General features: G+C 42.6%; 1 protein-coding gene across 3 annotated transcripts in view; it reads right to left on the minus strand.

The window, feature by feature from the left end:
- hs2st1a (heparan sulfate 2-O-sulfotransferase 1a) overlaps window positions 1-19389 on the minus strand; it is a 67375-nt gene that overhangs the window by 46623 nt on the left and 1363 nt on the right. Inside the window, exons 1-2 of one of the 3 annotated variants that reach the window (XM_035422326.1) lie at window positions 19077-19218; window positions 18728-18855 (exon numbers count right to left, since the gene is read on the minus strand). In XM_035422326.1, the coding sequence (XP_035278217.1) occupies window positions 18728-18851 (124 nt within the window). In that variant the 5' untranslated portion in view covers window positions 18852-18855; window positions 19077-19218. Of the gene's footprint in view, window positions 1-18727; window positions 18856-19076; window positions 19219-19389 lie in introns of those variants that run through there. The other 2 variants (XM_035422327.1, XM_035422325.1) reach the window with 2 other exon arrangements.

Raw genomic sequence — 19389 nt, forward strand, 5'->3', positions numbered from 1 at the left:
AGCTGGCAGCTCATTCATAACATCTGGACAGCGGTGCCGCAGCCTTGTGTTGCCGGGGCCAAGACACGCCTGCGGTGCGAAAACGACACGAGCTACGCTAAGCAAAACATCAACAAACCAAATTCTCTTTGGCCCTCAGTTCTGAAGCGCCACTGTACAGCACACAGGCACGATTTACGGCGCGGAGCACGGTTTTTAACGCAGTGCCTGGGACCGCCCCGAATGTTTCCAGCTGGGCTTTGGTTCCCAGGCCGTGCAGATCCCCAAACTTACACAAGAGGAGGATCCATAGGAGGGACGAGAAAGTGAGGGCCATGCTGACTCGGCCAAAAACATTTTCTTCATCGCTCATTTTGACAACATAATCCTTTTTACCGGTTATAGTGCTGGGGGAGGGCTGTAGTTCTCACACATAACACAGGAAGACCCACACATATAAAGTTACACACACAAAGACACATAGTCATTGAATTTGTGTGCCTACCCTGGCTACAGACTGTAATGTATTCAACAGACACAGTGCCATATTTGAATTCATTGAACGTTCCAAAAAAGTAGAATTGTGGGCAGCAACCAAGTGCTGTTGAACCTTGATGCTATTTGTTTTGCCATTTTTTCTCCTTTGTTTCTAAATATGTGGTAATTCCATTGTCTCAGTATTTCATACATAATTCACACAGTAAGTAATTTTGTGGACTAAATAATATGAGCATAGCTGCAATCTTTTTTAAATATGACCCATTCTGATGGAATGTTAAATGTATTTTATACTACCTAACATTATAATTCACTAAAGGAACTCACTGTTACACTGATGGCTCCATATAAGAGAAAGATTACTGGACCAGTACAGGGCTTACTAAGAACTGATGCCCCTGAACAAACGGATTTTTAATGATGTAATATAATTAAAGTCCAGCTATGTCATTTATCCATTTAATGTCAGTGACTGAAACACCAAGATCTTTTTGCCGACCCTTTGCAGTAAAAGCAGGAAAATAATTAAATGTAATTTTCAAGCAAGGGGATATATCAGCTAGGTATTACATACATGTACGCATACCCCCTGTTGTCTTTGTACATGAAAAATGTAGACTCAAGACAGGAAGATAAATTCACTGCCATCATAGTATGGGCTGCCCTGGACACTTCAAAAAGGTTCTATACAATGATTCGCTGTCCGCCATTTAACAAGTCGTTACAATTAACTCATCCTGTGACATCCTGTGACATCTCCCTCCCAGCACGTCTTTTTTTAACAAAAGACTCGTCCAATTGTTCGAATGCAGCAGGACTCCGGACATGACCAATCGCGTCCGGACGATCGGCCCGTCACTGGCCTCTTATCTGGCCCGGGCAGGCGAGGCTACCATTTTGGGTGCATTAGAAAAGCTTCATTACCTCAGCCCGGCTTCCGAGAGGCGCTTTCGGGACACTTATCAGAGCCCCTCTGCGATGGTGAAAGGGAGCAGGCGGCCCTTCAGCTGCTCTTATCTCCAGAATCGGCTCGCTCTCTCGTTTGCGCCGAAACAGATGGATCGATACAGCCTGCCCAGGCCATATGTCCCTCACACTATTTGTAGATGCCTAACAAACAGTCGGTTCGTTTTTTTGTTTTTTTCCGGAAACTTCTTTCCTAGCCTGCCTCGAGGCGATTCGCATGGATTCCGGCGTGACTGGATCGTGGCAGTAGACGAGACGCCCCCGATAGCGATCGGGCCAGACCTCAGAGGAACATCTTTTTCGCTGAAACACTAGACTTCCCTCAGGGACACTTGTGTGGCTGATAACAAGCGAATCGGAGAGATATTAAAGAGAGTCTTTAACAGTAACTTCACAGAAAATCAAAAGTTTAATATCGTGATTCTTACCTTTCAGAATATAAAAGCTACATAATCAAAATCAAGGAACAAGTTTCGCAGTGGGTAATGTCCTAACAGAACTCCACATTCTGATGTCAGGACAGACAGGATCCTCTCAAATAAATTAATGATTGAGGAACAGTTTAAAAATGCCAGCGGCTGGCCAGTCCACATGCCCATTCTCCACGTGAACATTCTGAATTATGATTGAAACCAAGTGTAATGTTTCATTTTCTTTGACCTCCAGAGTGAGGATGACATCAGGTCATCCCCTTCTGCACGTCTACTGAATTTACATGGAGGATCAGTTAACTCAGATCTATGTATCAGATAGTCTAATACGAGTAAATTACATTACATTACAGGCATTTACCAGACGCTCTTATCCAGAGCGACTTACACAACTTTTACATGGCATTTTTTACATTGTATCCATTTATACAGCTGGATATATACTGAAGCAATTTCGGTTAAGTGCCTTGCTCAAGGGTACAACGGCAGTGTCCTTACCTGGGAATCGAACCTGCGACCTTTCGGTTACAAGACCAGTTTCTTACCCACTGTGCTACACTCCGTCCTTCGCAGCACAATAGTACAGAATATGTCTTAAAATGTTAAAATGACCTTGCATTCTTACCAAATAAATGGTGAACAATCCAAATGTGTATTGGATGCCTCTTACACTATGGTAAAAGGGGCAATAACAGCACATGATCTTTAAGTTTCAAGCTTGTCCATGTCACGGGCATGCCATATGTGGACAAACAGGAATGACACCAGTGTAGAAGTGATAATAACAGCGGGTCTGAATTTTGGCTTGTGATCACAAATACACTCAGCGTGATAAGTGTTTGCCTGAGAACACCAACCTCAGGGATGAAATGCATTTGATAGCCAAAATTCAGACCTGAATGGCAATAAATTCACATGACAGCGAAGCGTATTAATTAATTAGTTTCCCCGTCACTGAAGCCGCTTTTCATAGATCAGAGGAACGAAATTCGGCGAGACAGAATTTTGGCTCGCGGTGTCAAATGCATTCAGCGCGATAATAACAGAGTTTTCCTGCGAAGACGCACTTGGGGCTCTTGCATTGCTACTCACAGGTGCGATGCGTTCCTATTGTGCTGCGAATTTCCTAAAGTACGATTTCAAAAGCTTTATTTCATTTGATCGATCGTAAGCGCCATGATACAAAGTAATTACAGCGCGGCTGAAAAGAAATGAATAATGAACTTCCTTCAGTGTCAGAGTCCCAGCCAGGCGAAGTAGGCGCGCTCAGGAAGCAGTCCAAACAGTTCAGTAAACGGAACAAATGAGGAGAATGAGAGGATTTATAATGGATTTATCCATTTCTCATGGTCTGAGTACAATTTATTATGCAGATAATAAGAGATGCCAGAGTATGAAACTATCCCCTCTGATTGACGGGTACATATGCGAGTGCACCCTTATGCAGAAAAGGCATTAGCGCCATCACAGTGCACGTGTTCCTTCATGCCATTCTGAGAGTTCACATGGGGAAAGCATAGTCTAATGCAGTGTGAAGGTAAAGCATGAGACACAGCCAACAGACCACTGCGGTGTTTCCATCGTTCAGTTTGGAAAGGACATTAACACAAGGTCCTGAATCAATGTGGTTTAAGACTCTGTGACACTTTTGAAAAGAGCGTGGGTTTTACACCCAGCAGGTTGGTCAAATTCCCAGAGCTACCTCTCTGCATGTGATCTTTAAACATCCCCTACATCTGATTGGTGACACAGTCCCTCACATTGCTACTCACTTCAATTCCCCAGACCATCACAGCAAAAACGAACAAATTCTCAGCTGATCTACCAGGTTAAACAAAAGTAAAACAACAATAAATACAAAATGCTGATCAGTCACATCATTAGGCATGGACAGATACACTCAAAAGACTAATTAGTCTTGTATGTGTGCAAAAGGACTTCAGCGATATTTTTGACACTGTGCCCAACCATAATTGAGCACAAAGCAGAGAAAAAGGACGAATGTAGCCCAGAGGTTTCCTCAGAAGAAGAAAAATCCTCCACAGAAAAGAAAATTCAGATTCAGCACAACATGATATGCTAATGAGGTAAAGAGTCTGAATAATTAATTAAGCTCACAAGATGTTCAGAGCAATGTAGAGTAGCCTTGGAGAGAAAGGCAGCCAGCCAGTCACACGCGGCCCCAATTACCAAGGACAGTTAACTGGTGGGAAGGTAAGGACTGGATCTATGAAAAGCCGCTTTAATGATGGGGAGTCGGCTTAGTTAATAGCTTCCCTGTCGTATGAATTTACAAGTTGCATTTGTGATGACTGTTTATACACTTCCAAAAGGAAAGACCAGTCAAACGCGTCTGTAACAGCACTGGCAATGAAGTGATGGCCTTGAGTGAAGTGGAAATCTGAACCAACCTGCACTGGCAGCTGCACTGTTTCAGTACCAGGTTAGCATATACACCTGCAATCTGTAATGACTTGCACAGAGGATGGGCACAAGTCAGAATCCCAAAGCCCCGCCCCTCCTCCTCTACAGCTCTCAGCATTTTGGAATGGCTCAATTAGACTGCTGGGCTGGGCTGTCTTTTCAGATTCACCCGTGAGTGTTATTCTCTTCCCAGAAATGCTGACACCCCGCACACCAAGTCCAAGGGCATCGTTTTCAGGCATCGTGCTGCCAGTTGAAGGGACTGGCGGTGGTTCTGCCTGATCTGAGATTATGTGTCAACAGCCTAATGGGGAATTAAGCTAGTCTTGTCTAAGTTCACTGTTTTTCTGTTTCGTTTTTTCCCCCTTTTTTATCTTTTTGCTCTTATGGGCACTAAGCTATGCTTAGCAGAGCCAAATAACTTTAATTAATTATCGAACAAAAAATCAAATACACCCTAATGAAACAATTCAGAGGTTTTTTTTTTTTTTTTTTTAACGGTAACTTCAATAGGAAATGCAAAGACCAACTTTCAACAAAACCAGAGCCATGGAAACACGGGTCAGGTTACAGGTTTCACAAAATCTACAATAACAATAAAAAGAATTTGAAACAGCCACTGGCAAGAAGATTAAAAGTTCTCACTCATGAAAGTTAAAAACAGAGAAGGAAAAAAAATCAAATCCAACTTTTTTGCTGCAAAATGTATCATCGTGCCAATCCCAACTGGCAACCCCACAGGGTGTTTTCAGATCTGTGCATCGGATTGAAGATCAACTTTAAAGTAAAAAGAAACTCAACCTATCGCTGCCAGCCTCACCAGAGAAGACGAGGGTGAAAGAAAGACCCCAGCTGAACCCATCAACGGAAACATTCAGAATGAGGCACACATCATACAATAAACAGAGCGCTCGGAAGCCCAGCAGGCCAAATTATGAGCCATTCACATAACAGGAAAAGGCACAGTTATATTTGAGGACACAGGAAATGTGAACTAAACAGTTCACAGATTCAAAAGCACCCAGTGGAATTAAATAAAATGCGGGCACAACATTCCATTTGATGTACCTAATATTCATAAATCGTGTGTGTTTGGTAATATGAACCAATAATAAAGAATTTCACAGGGGGATCATTTCCAAAGTAATATTCGCTTGTTAAACCTGGCAAAGTTCAAGCTGTGCTTCGATAATGTTTAAATAAGTAGGCTACTACAATATAGAGAGAAACTTTTGAGTTCTTGAGTTTAAGCAGAAAGTCAATGGGTTCTTTTGGGGAAGGTTCTACAGGGAAGTTCTTTTACTTGGAACTTCCCTGCAGTCTACTGTAGTTATAATGGCAGCAGAATCCGCCCATAACGGCTTTCACCAGGGTGGCGGAATAAATAAAAATATTCCGCAAAAGCAAAGCCCGCATAGAAATTCCGTACTCCTCTTCGCCACCCATCAGCATCAGTTGATTTTAATGGTTACTCATTAGAATGTCTGCCCCCACCATTTTAAGACCACAAATAGCTTCACACTCTGAGATTATGAATGATGTGTGTGGAAGCCAGTTCCCCACAGAGCCAGCAGCCAGTGGGGTGTGCAAAACGAACAAAGAAGCGTCTGTGATCTCCACGGAGCGCGTTCTCATTTCCGCACTTGGCACGGCCATCTTAGAGGTAATTAATTTCTGCCTAAAAATGAAGGGCTCCTCAAAATATCCACGTAGCACTGCTGTCTCCACATTGTCACGAGTAAGAAAAACAAAGACAAGGCTATTTTAAGTGGTGGAAACACACACACACAACAATTTCGGCTTCAGTCTCTTTCTTATCCAGTAGCTCATTATTCAGCTTATTCCCCAACAAACAGCGATATCCAAACAAACCGACCTTTGTGGTTTAAGAGGGTGAAAGATGTACATAACTCCAGTTTTTCCAGGCAGAGCCCTCAAAACTGCAACATTAATCTATGTGGGGAATCTCTAACAACATCAATGATGAGCATTCTGGATACCGGCGCATGCATGTGGTCTGTAAACCTTGCCACTATGTACATCTAGTCCGACCAGGACATTAATCAAAGTGCAACATGATTCATACAAAAGGTAGCCTCCTGGGAGTGATTAATAGAGAGAAACAGAGAGAGGACAATTCCACAGTGCCGCATAAATCACCCTGAGAGAAATACATTCATCATTTGGTTAATCGATATGATAAATCGTTCGGTGCCAATCTCATTTCTTATCTTAAATCCAGTGGCATGGTAGTGACTGGGGAGGAAAACACCGAAGAATTCACTTAAACGGTTTAGCATACAGATTTGCACACACGCCCAAACTTCATTTCATTCCATTCCATTATTTATCCACATTTTTATCCAGAACAAGCTTTTACCAGATACATCACCAGAACATCAGGATTACTTGGGTGGTACTTAGATAGTATTCCAGCTTGTAACCTTGTCTCTCCATGGGTCCTAGTCTGCAGTATGGTATGTAAGTAGGCCTACATTTTGAATTAAGTGTAGCCTATATATTTGTCTCTTCACCTCATCAGGAAAATGCACCAGGAAAGGTGCCACTGAAGAACACAAAGCTGCATCAGCTAGGCCTATAAGCTATGAGTGCATGATCAGACATAGCTCTGGATTTGCTGTGTTCGGACAGGTAAATGTCAAAAAAGTTTCTTAAATTGCATCCTCTCAGTTGAATGTTTTCAACTGTGCAGATATGGCCCGTAGAATAACTGAATTTTTTTAAGGAGTTTGTGAGGAGATGCAGGCGAAAAGACAGTACGGCCATCATCTGATCATTGCTCCCTGTTAAAAAGTATAATTCACGTTAATAACAAGATGTGGTAAATGTGATCACGTCATCATTCTTGAAAGTAATGCCTCATTTTGAGGCAGGAAAAAGCCTGTTAGCACATCTGTTTTTAATGTCACATTAAACATGTATTAAAGGGTTTTGTTCTCATATACTGTACCCACTGCTGGGAGTGCATTCCCAAAAAGCCACCATGAAATGCAAGATAAAAAATGCACCCAAAGACTCCTCAGTTGAATGCGTAAATAAGAGAAGAGAAAAAAAAAACCTCCTGCAGAAAGATCCCAATGGCAAAGAACAAAAAAATCAAGGACAAACACAGGGTGCAGGAAGGTAAGCAGAAAACTCATCTTAAAAATCTAAAGTAAATGCACTTGGTTCTTTTTGCTTGGGGACAAGGAAAAAAAAACTCTACAAACACAGCTCAACAGTACACCTGCTAACAAGAGCTCAACTAAACTGAACTAAAGAGAGGAGACGTGAAGTCTCTGCCAAAGCCCTTGGATCGATGGCATAGTTGCCACCCGTACAGCAACCAACTGCAATAATAGTCCACCTGCAGTCAAGGAGGCAAATGCAAGCATCTCGCTTCTTGTTCTGCAGCTAGCGCAAAAGCAGCAGGTCCTTATGGACTGAAAGCAAGCTTTTGGAGTCAATTATAATCATGTTCCCTGCCCAGACGAAGCAAAAAGCAGGAGCTCAGTGCGTCAAGTTATAATTTTCAGCAAAGCGACAATTGTTACCCGGCGCAGCTGTCTTTCTGGTGATAAGGCCCGACGGTTTTCAGAGAAAGAAAAGAGTGGCCACAAGGGACAGTCACCCTTCCACCTCTCCTTCAGGCTAGCTTCAACAACAGAGGTATGCGTCATCCAGAGGCCCATCAAAATCCAGCAAAGAGCTATTGTGAGGAGTGGAGCTGGGGAAAGGGAAATGGGAAAGTAAAGTAAACAAATGTATCTGCTCCTCAGAGATTTACAGTTGAAGGCTCGCAACAGAATTGAAACACACTTAAATATGTGTTAAGAAAAAGGCACAAATAAAGAAAAAAAGTGTAATATTTTTTCTTTAGAGGAAGCATTGGTATTTTTAGATGAAAAAAAAAACATTCCAAGGCTTTGCTGAAGTGACAAAGTAAAGCAATTGTCCTTTCAAATTTAACCAATGACAACCACAAGGAAACACAGTTCCATCTAGGCTAAGCTTTTCCATCAAAGCGAAGGAAAATTGGACCGAATGTGTACTTTCACTTCACACAGCCTACGTGGTGCCTGTCTGAGCGTATAAAATAGGCTATGTGAATCTGAGGACGACTACATCATAAAGCAGCTTGTGAAGTATGCCTGATTGAGGCTTTAGATTTGAGCTTTAACACAAATATAACGTTATTCCCATAAGCAGTGTTGCAGTGAAACAAAGCCACTGTTTTTGTTTTTTTGTTTTTTTTTAAATGACATGGTCAAAATTCAAAGGGAGCCATCTCAACACATTGGGAAAGGAGAAATCTTCAGCTGTCTTATATTTGACTGCCAGCACATTATTGCTCATTCTATAAAGGTCCTCCTTCACAATCCATTAGCTGGTCTTTCTTAAAATGTCTTGTATTGATAAGCACATGAAATGTGTTGGGCAAAACTGGCCAAAAATTACAGTTCTGTCCAATATTTTTCAACCAAATAAAAAAATTAACGATTTTAGCCAGAAAAAAAACTGTTAATTATTCATTACAGGGAAATTATAAATGTATAGGACTAAATAACAGTTCCAGCATTTCTTACACTTTCATAAAAACTTGAAATCAAATTTGCAAGTACATCTCAGTTCCAAAGATCCCCAGAGTCTAGGCTTAAATGAAATTCAGATATCCATTCCATAAACTGAAGAAGATGATGATAAAATAGTACTGGAAGAGTCCTCAAGATTGATATCTTCCTCTGGTAATGGCCTGCGTGCTCTCCTCCCAAGTTATTTACTGTAATGACCTGTCCATACACCATTACTGGGAGTGGCACAGCGAGAGTAAGCCCAGTGTTTCCACGGGGTCATCCATCCCGATTAAAATCCACTGCAGCTTGGGTATACAAGAGCAATCGCCCCATCCGCCATCTGCAAATGGCACCGCCAATTTACCGGCGTGGCTCATTATTTCTCTGGTGTGTCCCTGCTCCCAGCAGCCCCGAGGAAACCCACAGCCCATGAAGTACAGCGAAGAAAGACTAAGGAGCCAAAATGGAGGGAATACCAACTTTTTACCTTTCTCCCAATTTGGAATGTCACTGCATCACTGCAACATTTTCTCTCTCGTTCAGTTCATCAGAATAAGCGCAAAATGTATCGAAGGAAGCATGTGCTTGTGTCTACTCTCATGCAAGCAGATCAGCACTCATATTCATACCACAGGCACCCAATCTACCAGAAGAGTTGAGCGAGGAAGTAGGGGAAGCCCTGTCATTTCGTACTCCCTCCCTTCGATAACAAACCACCCTGTGGGACTCCTGGCTACAGTCAGTAAGGAACGTGATTTCTGGACCACCGAGTGCAAATTCTTGTAGCTGGATGGGGCATTCAAGATGCCTGAGAATTCCCTTACTGCAGAGATTCATAACACACAAATAGGATTAAACAGCCAGATTAACTTTTATATCCAATTCTGATGGCGGGGCTGCGGAGTTCTGACGCCCGAGTCCGCCGCCGAACTTGACGAGCCGGCGGATCAGACGGGCGACCCGGTCGCGCGCGGAGAGATCCCCGACGTCCTCTGAAGGTCCTTTCTGCAGCTGTCCAGATAATCCTCTCAGATGGAAGGGGGGCATCGATTATGGGCTCTGACAGCGTATTTATCGTTGACAAAGTGCTTCGCTCGGCTAAACAAATGCCGGCGTCGTGCGCCGGGGCGAGCCTCCGCATCATTTAATCCGGCGTACAAATAAACGGCCCGGCCGCCATAACTCTGCCCGGGCTGCCTATCGACTGTCGCCTCCGCGGCCGAGGGGAGCAGAAACGGAACGAGAGAAGGGGGCGGACCGACGCTAAATTACAATGCCTCGCTCGATACACCGGAGGATAGAAATCGCATTCTCGTGCGTTTACTTATTTAAACGATATGCTAATTTAATATACTTTATTGAATTTACGCAGAACCCCCGGAGGGTGTCATTTCAGAGGGGGGAAAATGAGGAATTCGCATTTTTCCTCAATAAAAGCTGCAATTTGGCCCCGTGCAACAATCCGGCTCAAAAAGGTGGTAATGAGGGTTGGGCCTGCTCTGATCCCCAAGGAGATGAGCGGAGGCATCCTATTGTTGGAGGCTGACACAGACACCTATGAGTAAATTACACCTCGAATAATCCGAGGAAACACGCAGGCTTTTCATAAGGAGAGTTAATGCCTGGTTACGCTGCCCATCTTCTGCCTGGCACATCGTCTGTGCTCGTCTTCCAGTGAAGGCCACATAACAATAAGCCTGCCACAGCTATATTCCCAGATACACTGGTGCAGGTACGCTTCACAGACTCCTGCCAAAAGGTTATTCAAATCCAGGGACAAAAGAAATGCTCACAAGCAGTAGTGGTATGGAAATATAGAGCACAGCCACGAAAAAGGCTCCAATTAGCACTTGGGAGGGGCTGGCATAACGCCTAGTGACAGGAGAGCACCTGGACCAATCCGCTCCTCACAAATCGGTCCTGACTGCAAATCAATGCTCACCTTTTAGCACAGGCCGACATTTCCTCAAACCGCTGCCCGGGACAAATAGTTTCGCATTTACCCAATTACAGTCCACCGAATTACATACTCGTTTGTCAATACTTCAGAACGGCGAGGCGGGGCGTTGCCTTGCTGATGGGAGGCCAGGGAATAAGGGAGGAATTAACCTTCTGAATGTGTGGCCCGGGAAGTGCGTCAATTGTGTTTTCGGGGGGTTACCGTGGATACCGGGGCTCCTTCAGTCAGAAAGAATAGAGGCATTAAGGCATTCTGTGGGTCCTGCATAGAAACGGCAGTTCAATGCTGCTCTCCGAAATACACGTATTGAAAGGAGGGCCTTCATGAATAAATTCCATTTCACTTTTCAAAAACCCAATGGTGCACTACAGAACAAGAGCACGGTCCCCCCCTAATGCACTGAAATGCAGCTCTGTGTTTGGGGGCTAATGTACAAATTACAGAAGCAGGTTGTCTAAGCCAGATTGCCTTCTCCCATCCACACCCCCCTTGTTCAAAGGAAATTGTGCAGCAAAACGCCGTGGAAATGTTTTATGCTGAAAGCTTTATACGTTAGATCTACGAACGTGACTTTCAGCGAGGATTTACATTTACATGCAAATATGAAAATTAAATCTTTTGTTCCTCCAATTAAATCTTTCTGTCGTCTCCAATATAGACCCGAAATCAAAACGTTCAACAGGCCTTCTGCCACAAGGTCTAAGAGCTGAGACACTGACCCTGAGAAATTCTGCACTCACAAAATATATCGAAGCATCCACTTCAAGAGTCTATCAATTTATGTCAGCAAATCAGTAAATTAAGATGGAATGATGCAGGATCATCAGTAATAAAGACAAATCCAGCTCTGCTTATGACCAGATGTCAGTTTCTCTTCAATTATGGCTATAAGGCACTTTAACCTACTTGCTGGTAATAAATGGCAAGCAAAATTAAACTGGCTTTCAGAGCACTTACCCACAATGAAAGCATTATTAGTCAAACCAAGAGTGACATGTCAAAATAGCCCATTTCTGAGAGTGAAATTTCTTCAAACAAAAACAAGTGCAAGCTTCAGCCACTTGTGATACATGGGCAATCGACAGAAAGGGTGGAGACTCTTCAAATTCAAGGTACTATAATCTCAAGCATACTTACATGGGAAACCAATACGATTGCTTTCATTAAGAAATGTCATCAGAGATTCTATTTTTTGCAACAACTTAAAGAAGTTCAGGGCTTCTCAGGAGGCCATGAGGTTCTTCTACAGGGCAGTGGTCGAGAGCATAATGATGTTCTCGATCACTTTCTGGTAGTCATCAACACAGGACAGAAAATATTTGGAAGTGGTAGTACGCACCAGGTTACCTGGCTGTGGCCTCTTCTATGGCTGTGATTTTCCATTCTCATATCAATCACAAGGTCTTCAGTGTCCTCTCTCACCCGCCAAACCATTTCTGCTTGCATCAGGAAGGAGATGGAGGTACCAAAACTAGCACTTACCCTGTAGCAATCTGAACACTGAACTCTTAACAAGTCTGTGACCCTATCTAACCACACTGTGCACTTGAACTGCATAGTTCTGTTATCTATTTTACTTCAGTCTTCCATAATTATTTACATTTTATTGGTATCCTACTGCATATTTATTTGTACTGTCTTTGCATGGACAGTTTGGCTACACGTTTAATGCAGAGTGAAATGTCACAATAAAGAACAAAGTGTATTTCATAGCATTTCAAAGCGTAGTTACAACATCCCCAAGAGAAAGAGGGTTTCAGGAAGTGAGAGGATGGGGTACCTGCTGTCTGTGGGCAAAGGCTGTGCATTTTGGGCAGTCCGGCTGGTGCACTGCAGTGAAGAGAGGCAGGCCTGGCAGTTCTACAATAATAACTGAGCATTTTTAATCAGCCGATTAAGTAGCTAGCTATCAGATATATTTTTTTAAAAGCTTGGAGAAATGCATGACTGCATTTTCATTATGGCAACCGGGCGGCATCATTAGCCGTCTGAGCATTGGATGAGACCGCCCCGGGGCATAACGCGCGTGTTCACCGCGTCACCTCAGCTGCGTGTGAGCATGCGAGACGTCAGATTAGAGATTCTATGCACAAGGGACCTACTCACTTACAATGAAGGCACTCGCTGAATGTCACACATGGGCAAAATTAATCCTGCAGGTCAAAGATCTTCCAAACTGAATCCAGCAGATCCATTTACTGCCATAAAGCTTTGCACTATATTAGGAGGAGACAACCAAGACCTCTGCCTGGAAGGCGAGGCCATTTCTATGACCTCCAAATAAATTTTTGTACGTCGTCTTCGAAAAGCATTCTGCTGCCATACCACATCTTTCACACAATGCCCAATGATCCAAGGTAACTCTTTCCACACTTTGATGTTGAAGGGTCTAGGGAACCACCGTGAAGACCATTATCCTCCATTCGCATCTACACTGTTTTCACACTATTACTTGATGAAAAAAGGTTTATTGTGGTCTTCACCTTCACTGGATTACTTTCATTTAGGCAATTTTTTGTCACTTCACTTCATGTCATTTGAAATAGCCTATAACACAACAACCATTCATTAAAAGTATGAAAAAACCTCAGGGTGCTATAGCATGCCATTTTTCAACTTGTTTCATATAGAAAAGGTTGACAATTTAAAAGAAGATGACTTTCCTAGCTTCCAGGATATTTTTTCCAGCCAGAGAAGAGCATTTAAGTTTTCAAAACATGTCAAGATGAAAAATACTTTCTCCTTTGGAGGTGTAGCCTAGTTGTGCAAGTAATGGGTGGAAGACATTTGATGGCCTTTATAACCATAAAGAAGATAAAATCACTGTGATGTCAAACACGGTTCACTGATATCTTTAACACAGCCATTAGAAAGAATTGCGCTGACATCAGGAATGCAGAAATGTATTCATGTTCAGCAGTGACCAGTTCATCTCATTGTATCACAAACATAGACCAATGCCAGCTTGCAAAAAGAGAAAATGAATAACTAGGTTCCAGGTTAAGAGGACCACAGATGATCAGAGACAAGGTTAGATGACAAAGCAGCACTATTATCTGACCAGCACTGAGCATGTATCTGAACAAAGAGGCTGTGAATTTGATTCTATTCAACTAAGATCTACCTCTATTATGCATCATGTGATTGATGCAAAATGATGTCATCAACACCACTTAGGCCTAATGAAAATCTGACCAAACATCATTATGCCATATTTTGGCTACTGACACAGGATTGAAGTGGAACGTTTCACATTCAAATAAATAAAACACAAGATGAATTCACGATTGTACAGATATCAGAAAATTAGTTATATTGTCATTGAACCATGACTAGTACACAAGACACATCCCTGCGTATAGCCTACTAAGTACTACAGTATACAGAAAAATAAAGAAAATCTGAATCAAAGAGTTATGGATAAATCTGTGTGAAATGATGACATATGCGACAGAGGAAAAAAATATTTGTGTAGGGGTCAGGGGTTAGGCATGAACCTTTATGGGTGCCAAATATACTCTGCTGTGCGTGTGCCTCTAGAGTGTAAATTACATTTCCTGAAAATTGACAGTTTCATGAGCCTTTGCACAATGGACTTTTACAAGCGAGCAATACATTTCATTAGCAACTGATTTCTATAGATCACTCTTCTTATTGCACAATTGTGCGGACAATACGGAAGAACCAGTGTTCCAGCACAGCTTGCAAAGCGTACTGCACGAAAGGCAACGTCTTTGTCCATTTTTTTATTATTTTTCAGCTCACAATTTGATATTATCGGCGCACACGTGACCGCCGTAAATCTGCCAGTTATGGACATAATCCATCGCGCGAATGCCAGAGGGGTGGGGAAAAGAGGAACACAAAAGCGCAATTTACCAACCCGTTAACCTCTCGTTCAACGGGAGCGCATCTGGATGATTTTCGAGCACATCCACCTGATGTCAAGCCAACACGCCTCAAATCAACGACCCGCAAAGCTTTACCTCTTGAAAGAAATCCATCAACTTTCCAACCAATGTCAAATCAGCAGGAAGAGCCGAATGGCAGGTCTTTCTTTACAGCCTTTTTTAGCCATTTATTTTTATAGGAATCCAAAGGCACCTGCGCCTGTACCACATATTGCTAAAGAAGCACGCAACAAAGGATATGTTTGTTTGATGGAAAAACTACAATAAGATTCAATTGTGCAAAATTACACATTTTAGTGAAATACATTCAGCCAAAGCTCAATTTGGAGAGGACAAACGCATAAAACTGCACTGCATGAAAAATATCTGGAAAAATGTCAGAAGAAACACAATTCCTGCATCACAATGTGAAGTAGCCTACCTATCACCTTGTGTGTCCTTGATGGCACCATTTAAACGCATCCAATCAGTACAATTTCAAAATTCAACTGAACCTCAAACGCGGCATTCACAAGATCCATTGTGGTTTCCTTGACTGCTTCTATATGCGATTTTTTTTTTTTTAGATGATTTTTTGTCTCATATGATTTCGCATATCATTCCATATAAGGTCAAAATTCAGGCTAATGGGCATGACTTTTCCCAGCAGACTGCTCATTTCACATGTGCTGCCCTGCAATCTCTCGCATGTAAAAATATGCAAATGACCATTTCAAAATGTCACTTTGGAGCTCCCAATGAAGAGGAGCCGGTTCTCCTCCCACTGCAGTAAATAAACGACATTAGACTAGCTACAGCAGTCGCACAGTCGTCAGGGTCTTACAACTTCAAACTGCCAATGGACTCCAGACCATCTTTCTATTTAGAGCACCACGAGATGACAGATTTATAAACAACATTTCTATTTAAGCAACTCCAGACATGACTGCCCTCTAATGTTTCAACCCATCAGGTAAGCATATTCTTAGCTCCTATTAGCTCTTAAGTGTCTCACATTCAACTATTCATAGCGCTGCTTGTCCAGCATCACAGACCAGCAGCAACTCCAGATACGCAGATGATGTTATCCACAGGATACCCAGAACCAATCAGATTTGGGCCATGAATGCCATCTGGGAGGGTATTATTAAACCAACCGCAATTATTGTGACACATTACAAGGAAGTGGTTGAGTCTTGAGTAAATGGAGAAACAGGCTTTCAGATGAAATTGTAATCACATTGAAGGACATATGAAGATTGAAGAATGTTACATGTTATAATGTTCTAGGTCTAGCATTGCTGTGCACTGTAGCCACACCGAATTGCGTCAATAAGTATCCAGCTACAGAAATTAATATTTAAAATGCAAGCCAGTTCATTGTAGGCAAGTGCACCAGCCAATTATTGATTGTAGTCTAAACAAAGTGAAAGAGGCTAAATCCAACACTGCAAATTGCTCAACAGAGGTAGCTCAATTTGCAGAATGGGCTAGTTTGCATGTTAACCAAACAATTTCACAGCAGTCAGTACAATAATAAGACTAACTTTGACACTTAGCGACAACGCTCCCACATCAAATGCCATGACCTCGGCTATTTCAAATAGGCCTACACGTTTCAAGTACAGCGTGCTTCCAGTGTGCACATTAAGCACAGTCCAGCAACCTTTAAACCCACAGGGCATTAAATCACAACCTCTGGTGGCAGACATTTTCTATCCGGCACATTCCATGAGAGACACAGCCCACAGGGTCTCTCCCTCTCCCTCTGTCTCTGAAGGTGGCAGTCAGAGCAGCAAACGGAGAAAAGGTCAAGGTTGTGGGAGACGTAGAAGCTGTAGGGGTGAGCCTGACTTTGCCAACAAGGAGGAATGGTAACAAGCGCTTAAGGTAGCCGAGGGCACTGCCTGTCAAAGCGTAGCAGGGCACAGCCACTCGAGACGGCCCAGGGAGCTACCATGGCCTGCCTCGATGAACACTTTCCCCCTGTGCTGGTGACAGCCAGCCCATTTACTCTTCAACAATAAATGCCAGGGTGGCAGCAAGCTGGTGACTTTTACATTCAGTCCTTCCTCTAATCAAGCGTACCACATGTAGCCACACATCCTGCTCTTAAAACCCGCTTTGATTGCCATTCCATCAGTCACACAATGGCTGACAGACGATGCATACTTCAAGACCATGTTTGAGGCAGACACTGTGCGTAGCAACAGTTTTTATGCAGTATCTATGACAATTTGGACCTAAAGCAGGTGGAAAACCCCCAGTCTGAAACATTCCAGAGCAAACACTGCTTTTTCCCCTAGCCTATGACTGTGGCAAATGGATGATCATAGTCCCTCCAGAAGAGTGGCCAGTCTTTCATTTCTTTGGAACCAGGTGATGGAAGTAGGCTACACCTGTCTTTTTACAGTTTGACATGCATCCTGCTGATCTTCTGCGTGGAAATAACCACCCATTAAAAGAATAATAATCAGACATACACTGAAAAATGTAAGAGTATAAATGTCAAAACAAAATGCATTCAATATAGTATTGCAGTTAATAAACTATAATTCTTATTTTGGCACCACTGATGGTACAAAATACTGCCAAGTGATTTGATATGTACTGCACAGCACACAACATATTCATAACATAAGGCCCACACTTGACCAATCCTCAGAGCACACAACAGTATTTTACCAACATCATAATGATATAGAATAGGTAAGATGATGGATTTCCTGCTGCCTGTTGTGACAGTTTCCATTAGAGCTTCCAACTTAGAATATGTCCAGTCTTGGAAATAAGATTGACAAATTGAAATAAAATAAGTGCCTTGCCCATGACTACCTAAACGATGAGCTTTTAGCAATTCATGTAACACAAGTATTCCAGGTGTCTTTCTTGAGCAAGGGCTTTTGGTTATGCAGCTGATTGACAACGTCATTGGACCTGGCTTAGTTTCAGGTTTCCAGAATGAAACTGCATCTGTGAATCTTGTCTTTAGCAATACATTGCCATTTAAACAACATTAATTCAGACAGGCCAACACGGCACTGATAGGTCTACTTCAAACAACAATTTCTAACGGGACTCTTTTTTTCTACATGCATCTCTTTTCGAGAATAAAAATGTGACCAGGATGCGATTATTTTTCATATTCCATGCATTTCATGTAATGTAAAAGTCACAGAATGTAAAACACCCCACCAGGTTGTTCTCTGGGTTGTGCTAAGTGTTGATGTCCAGTGTAAAATGTAGGATCATTTGGCAGACACTGTTGCTCCACTATCCACGACAAGGTCAAAAGGAAACAAAACAAGGCACCTGAAAAGCCACAGTCAGGGAGTCAGACCGTTTGAATCAAAGCCTTCTTCACCTTACTGTGACAGTTTGCACTGCCATACTGACATGGGTAGAGATACTCAAGTTTTTAATGACACAAAGGCGTTTGTGTTTTACTATTTCATGCATATTCAAGCAATGCACAGAAAAAACATAACTCAAAAGTAAAGATGAACCTGCGTTTCATGTTGATACCAACGTAAAATTAACAAAAATCGGTCAAAATTATAGCCGCATCGCAACCAGCTTGCTAAACATCTCGTTGTACGTACAAGTCATTCAAATGACATGAGTGCGCATGGTGTTGTTTCTCGTGAAAACCTCGGTCGTAAAAATGTTATTCAGCGACACAGCTGTACAAAACACCAAACCGTAGAGCTATCTCTCTCTTCACGTTTCTTTACAAACTATAAGGTATAATGTGTACGTATAAGAGGCCAACTTCAAACCACTGCATTTCTGTTCGCTTATGTGCACCGGCCTCTCTCAAAACATCAGTGTCAGCTTGCTTTCTTTACCATCTTCTTAATTTACCATAAACTTGGTAAACAACGTGATACCAGTAATAAGGTGCATGCCAATGCCAGATTGGAGCCTGTGATATGAAAGGCCAACTATCATAGTTAATCGCTGGCTTTCTGATGTGCAAACTGATGCAGGGTAACACTGACTCACCTAGTTTTCCCCGGGACTCCTCCAGCTTCTGGATCTGATTCTCTAGGAACAGCATCGCCACAGCAAACGCCAGCAGCGCCAGGAGCTGAAACTTGGGCGGCATGATAATCCTTAGGATCCCCATCAAACTATCGAATCAAAAAAGTCATACCGTGATCATGTAATCCAAAAATAAAAAAAGATGTGTAAAACGGCAACGAAACGAAAAACAAGTGTGGCGCTCAGCCTCTATGTCCTCATGCTTTCAGCCCTGTACAATTATTTCAACTGCTGAAAGAAAGAAAGAAATCACACAATGCGTACAATAGTCTTAAAAAAGGGAAGGGATACTCGCATTCCCGGAGATTACCCGAGGAGCCGACTCAATCTCAGTCTGGCTCACCGGACACAAACACTCACAACTCGAATATGCACACTCCTATTCTCCCTTTCCTCAGCGAATACCCGTGTGTTACGTGCGTAGCGCGACAATCCCACAGTGCCTGCCTAGTACTCCCACCCACAAAATACGACCACTGGACGTGCCAACCAACCGCAAACACTGACCGCCTCCGTGATTCGTGAATTTTAAGATCTGTTACATTTCCCAAGCAGCGATTGGATAGAATAGATTCATTGGCCGGAGCCTGACTCCCCGGAAGTAACACGAACTTGCCTGAATC

The sequence above is a fragment of the Anguilla anguilla genome, chromosome 6 (genome assembly GCF_013347855.1).
Source record: "Anguilla anguilla isolate fAngAng1 chromosome 6, fAngAng1.pri, whole genome shotgun sequence".
Lineage (NCBI taxonomy): Eukaryota > Metazoa > Chordata > Actinopteri > Anguilliformes > Anguillidae > Anguilla > Anguilla anguilla.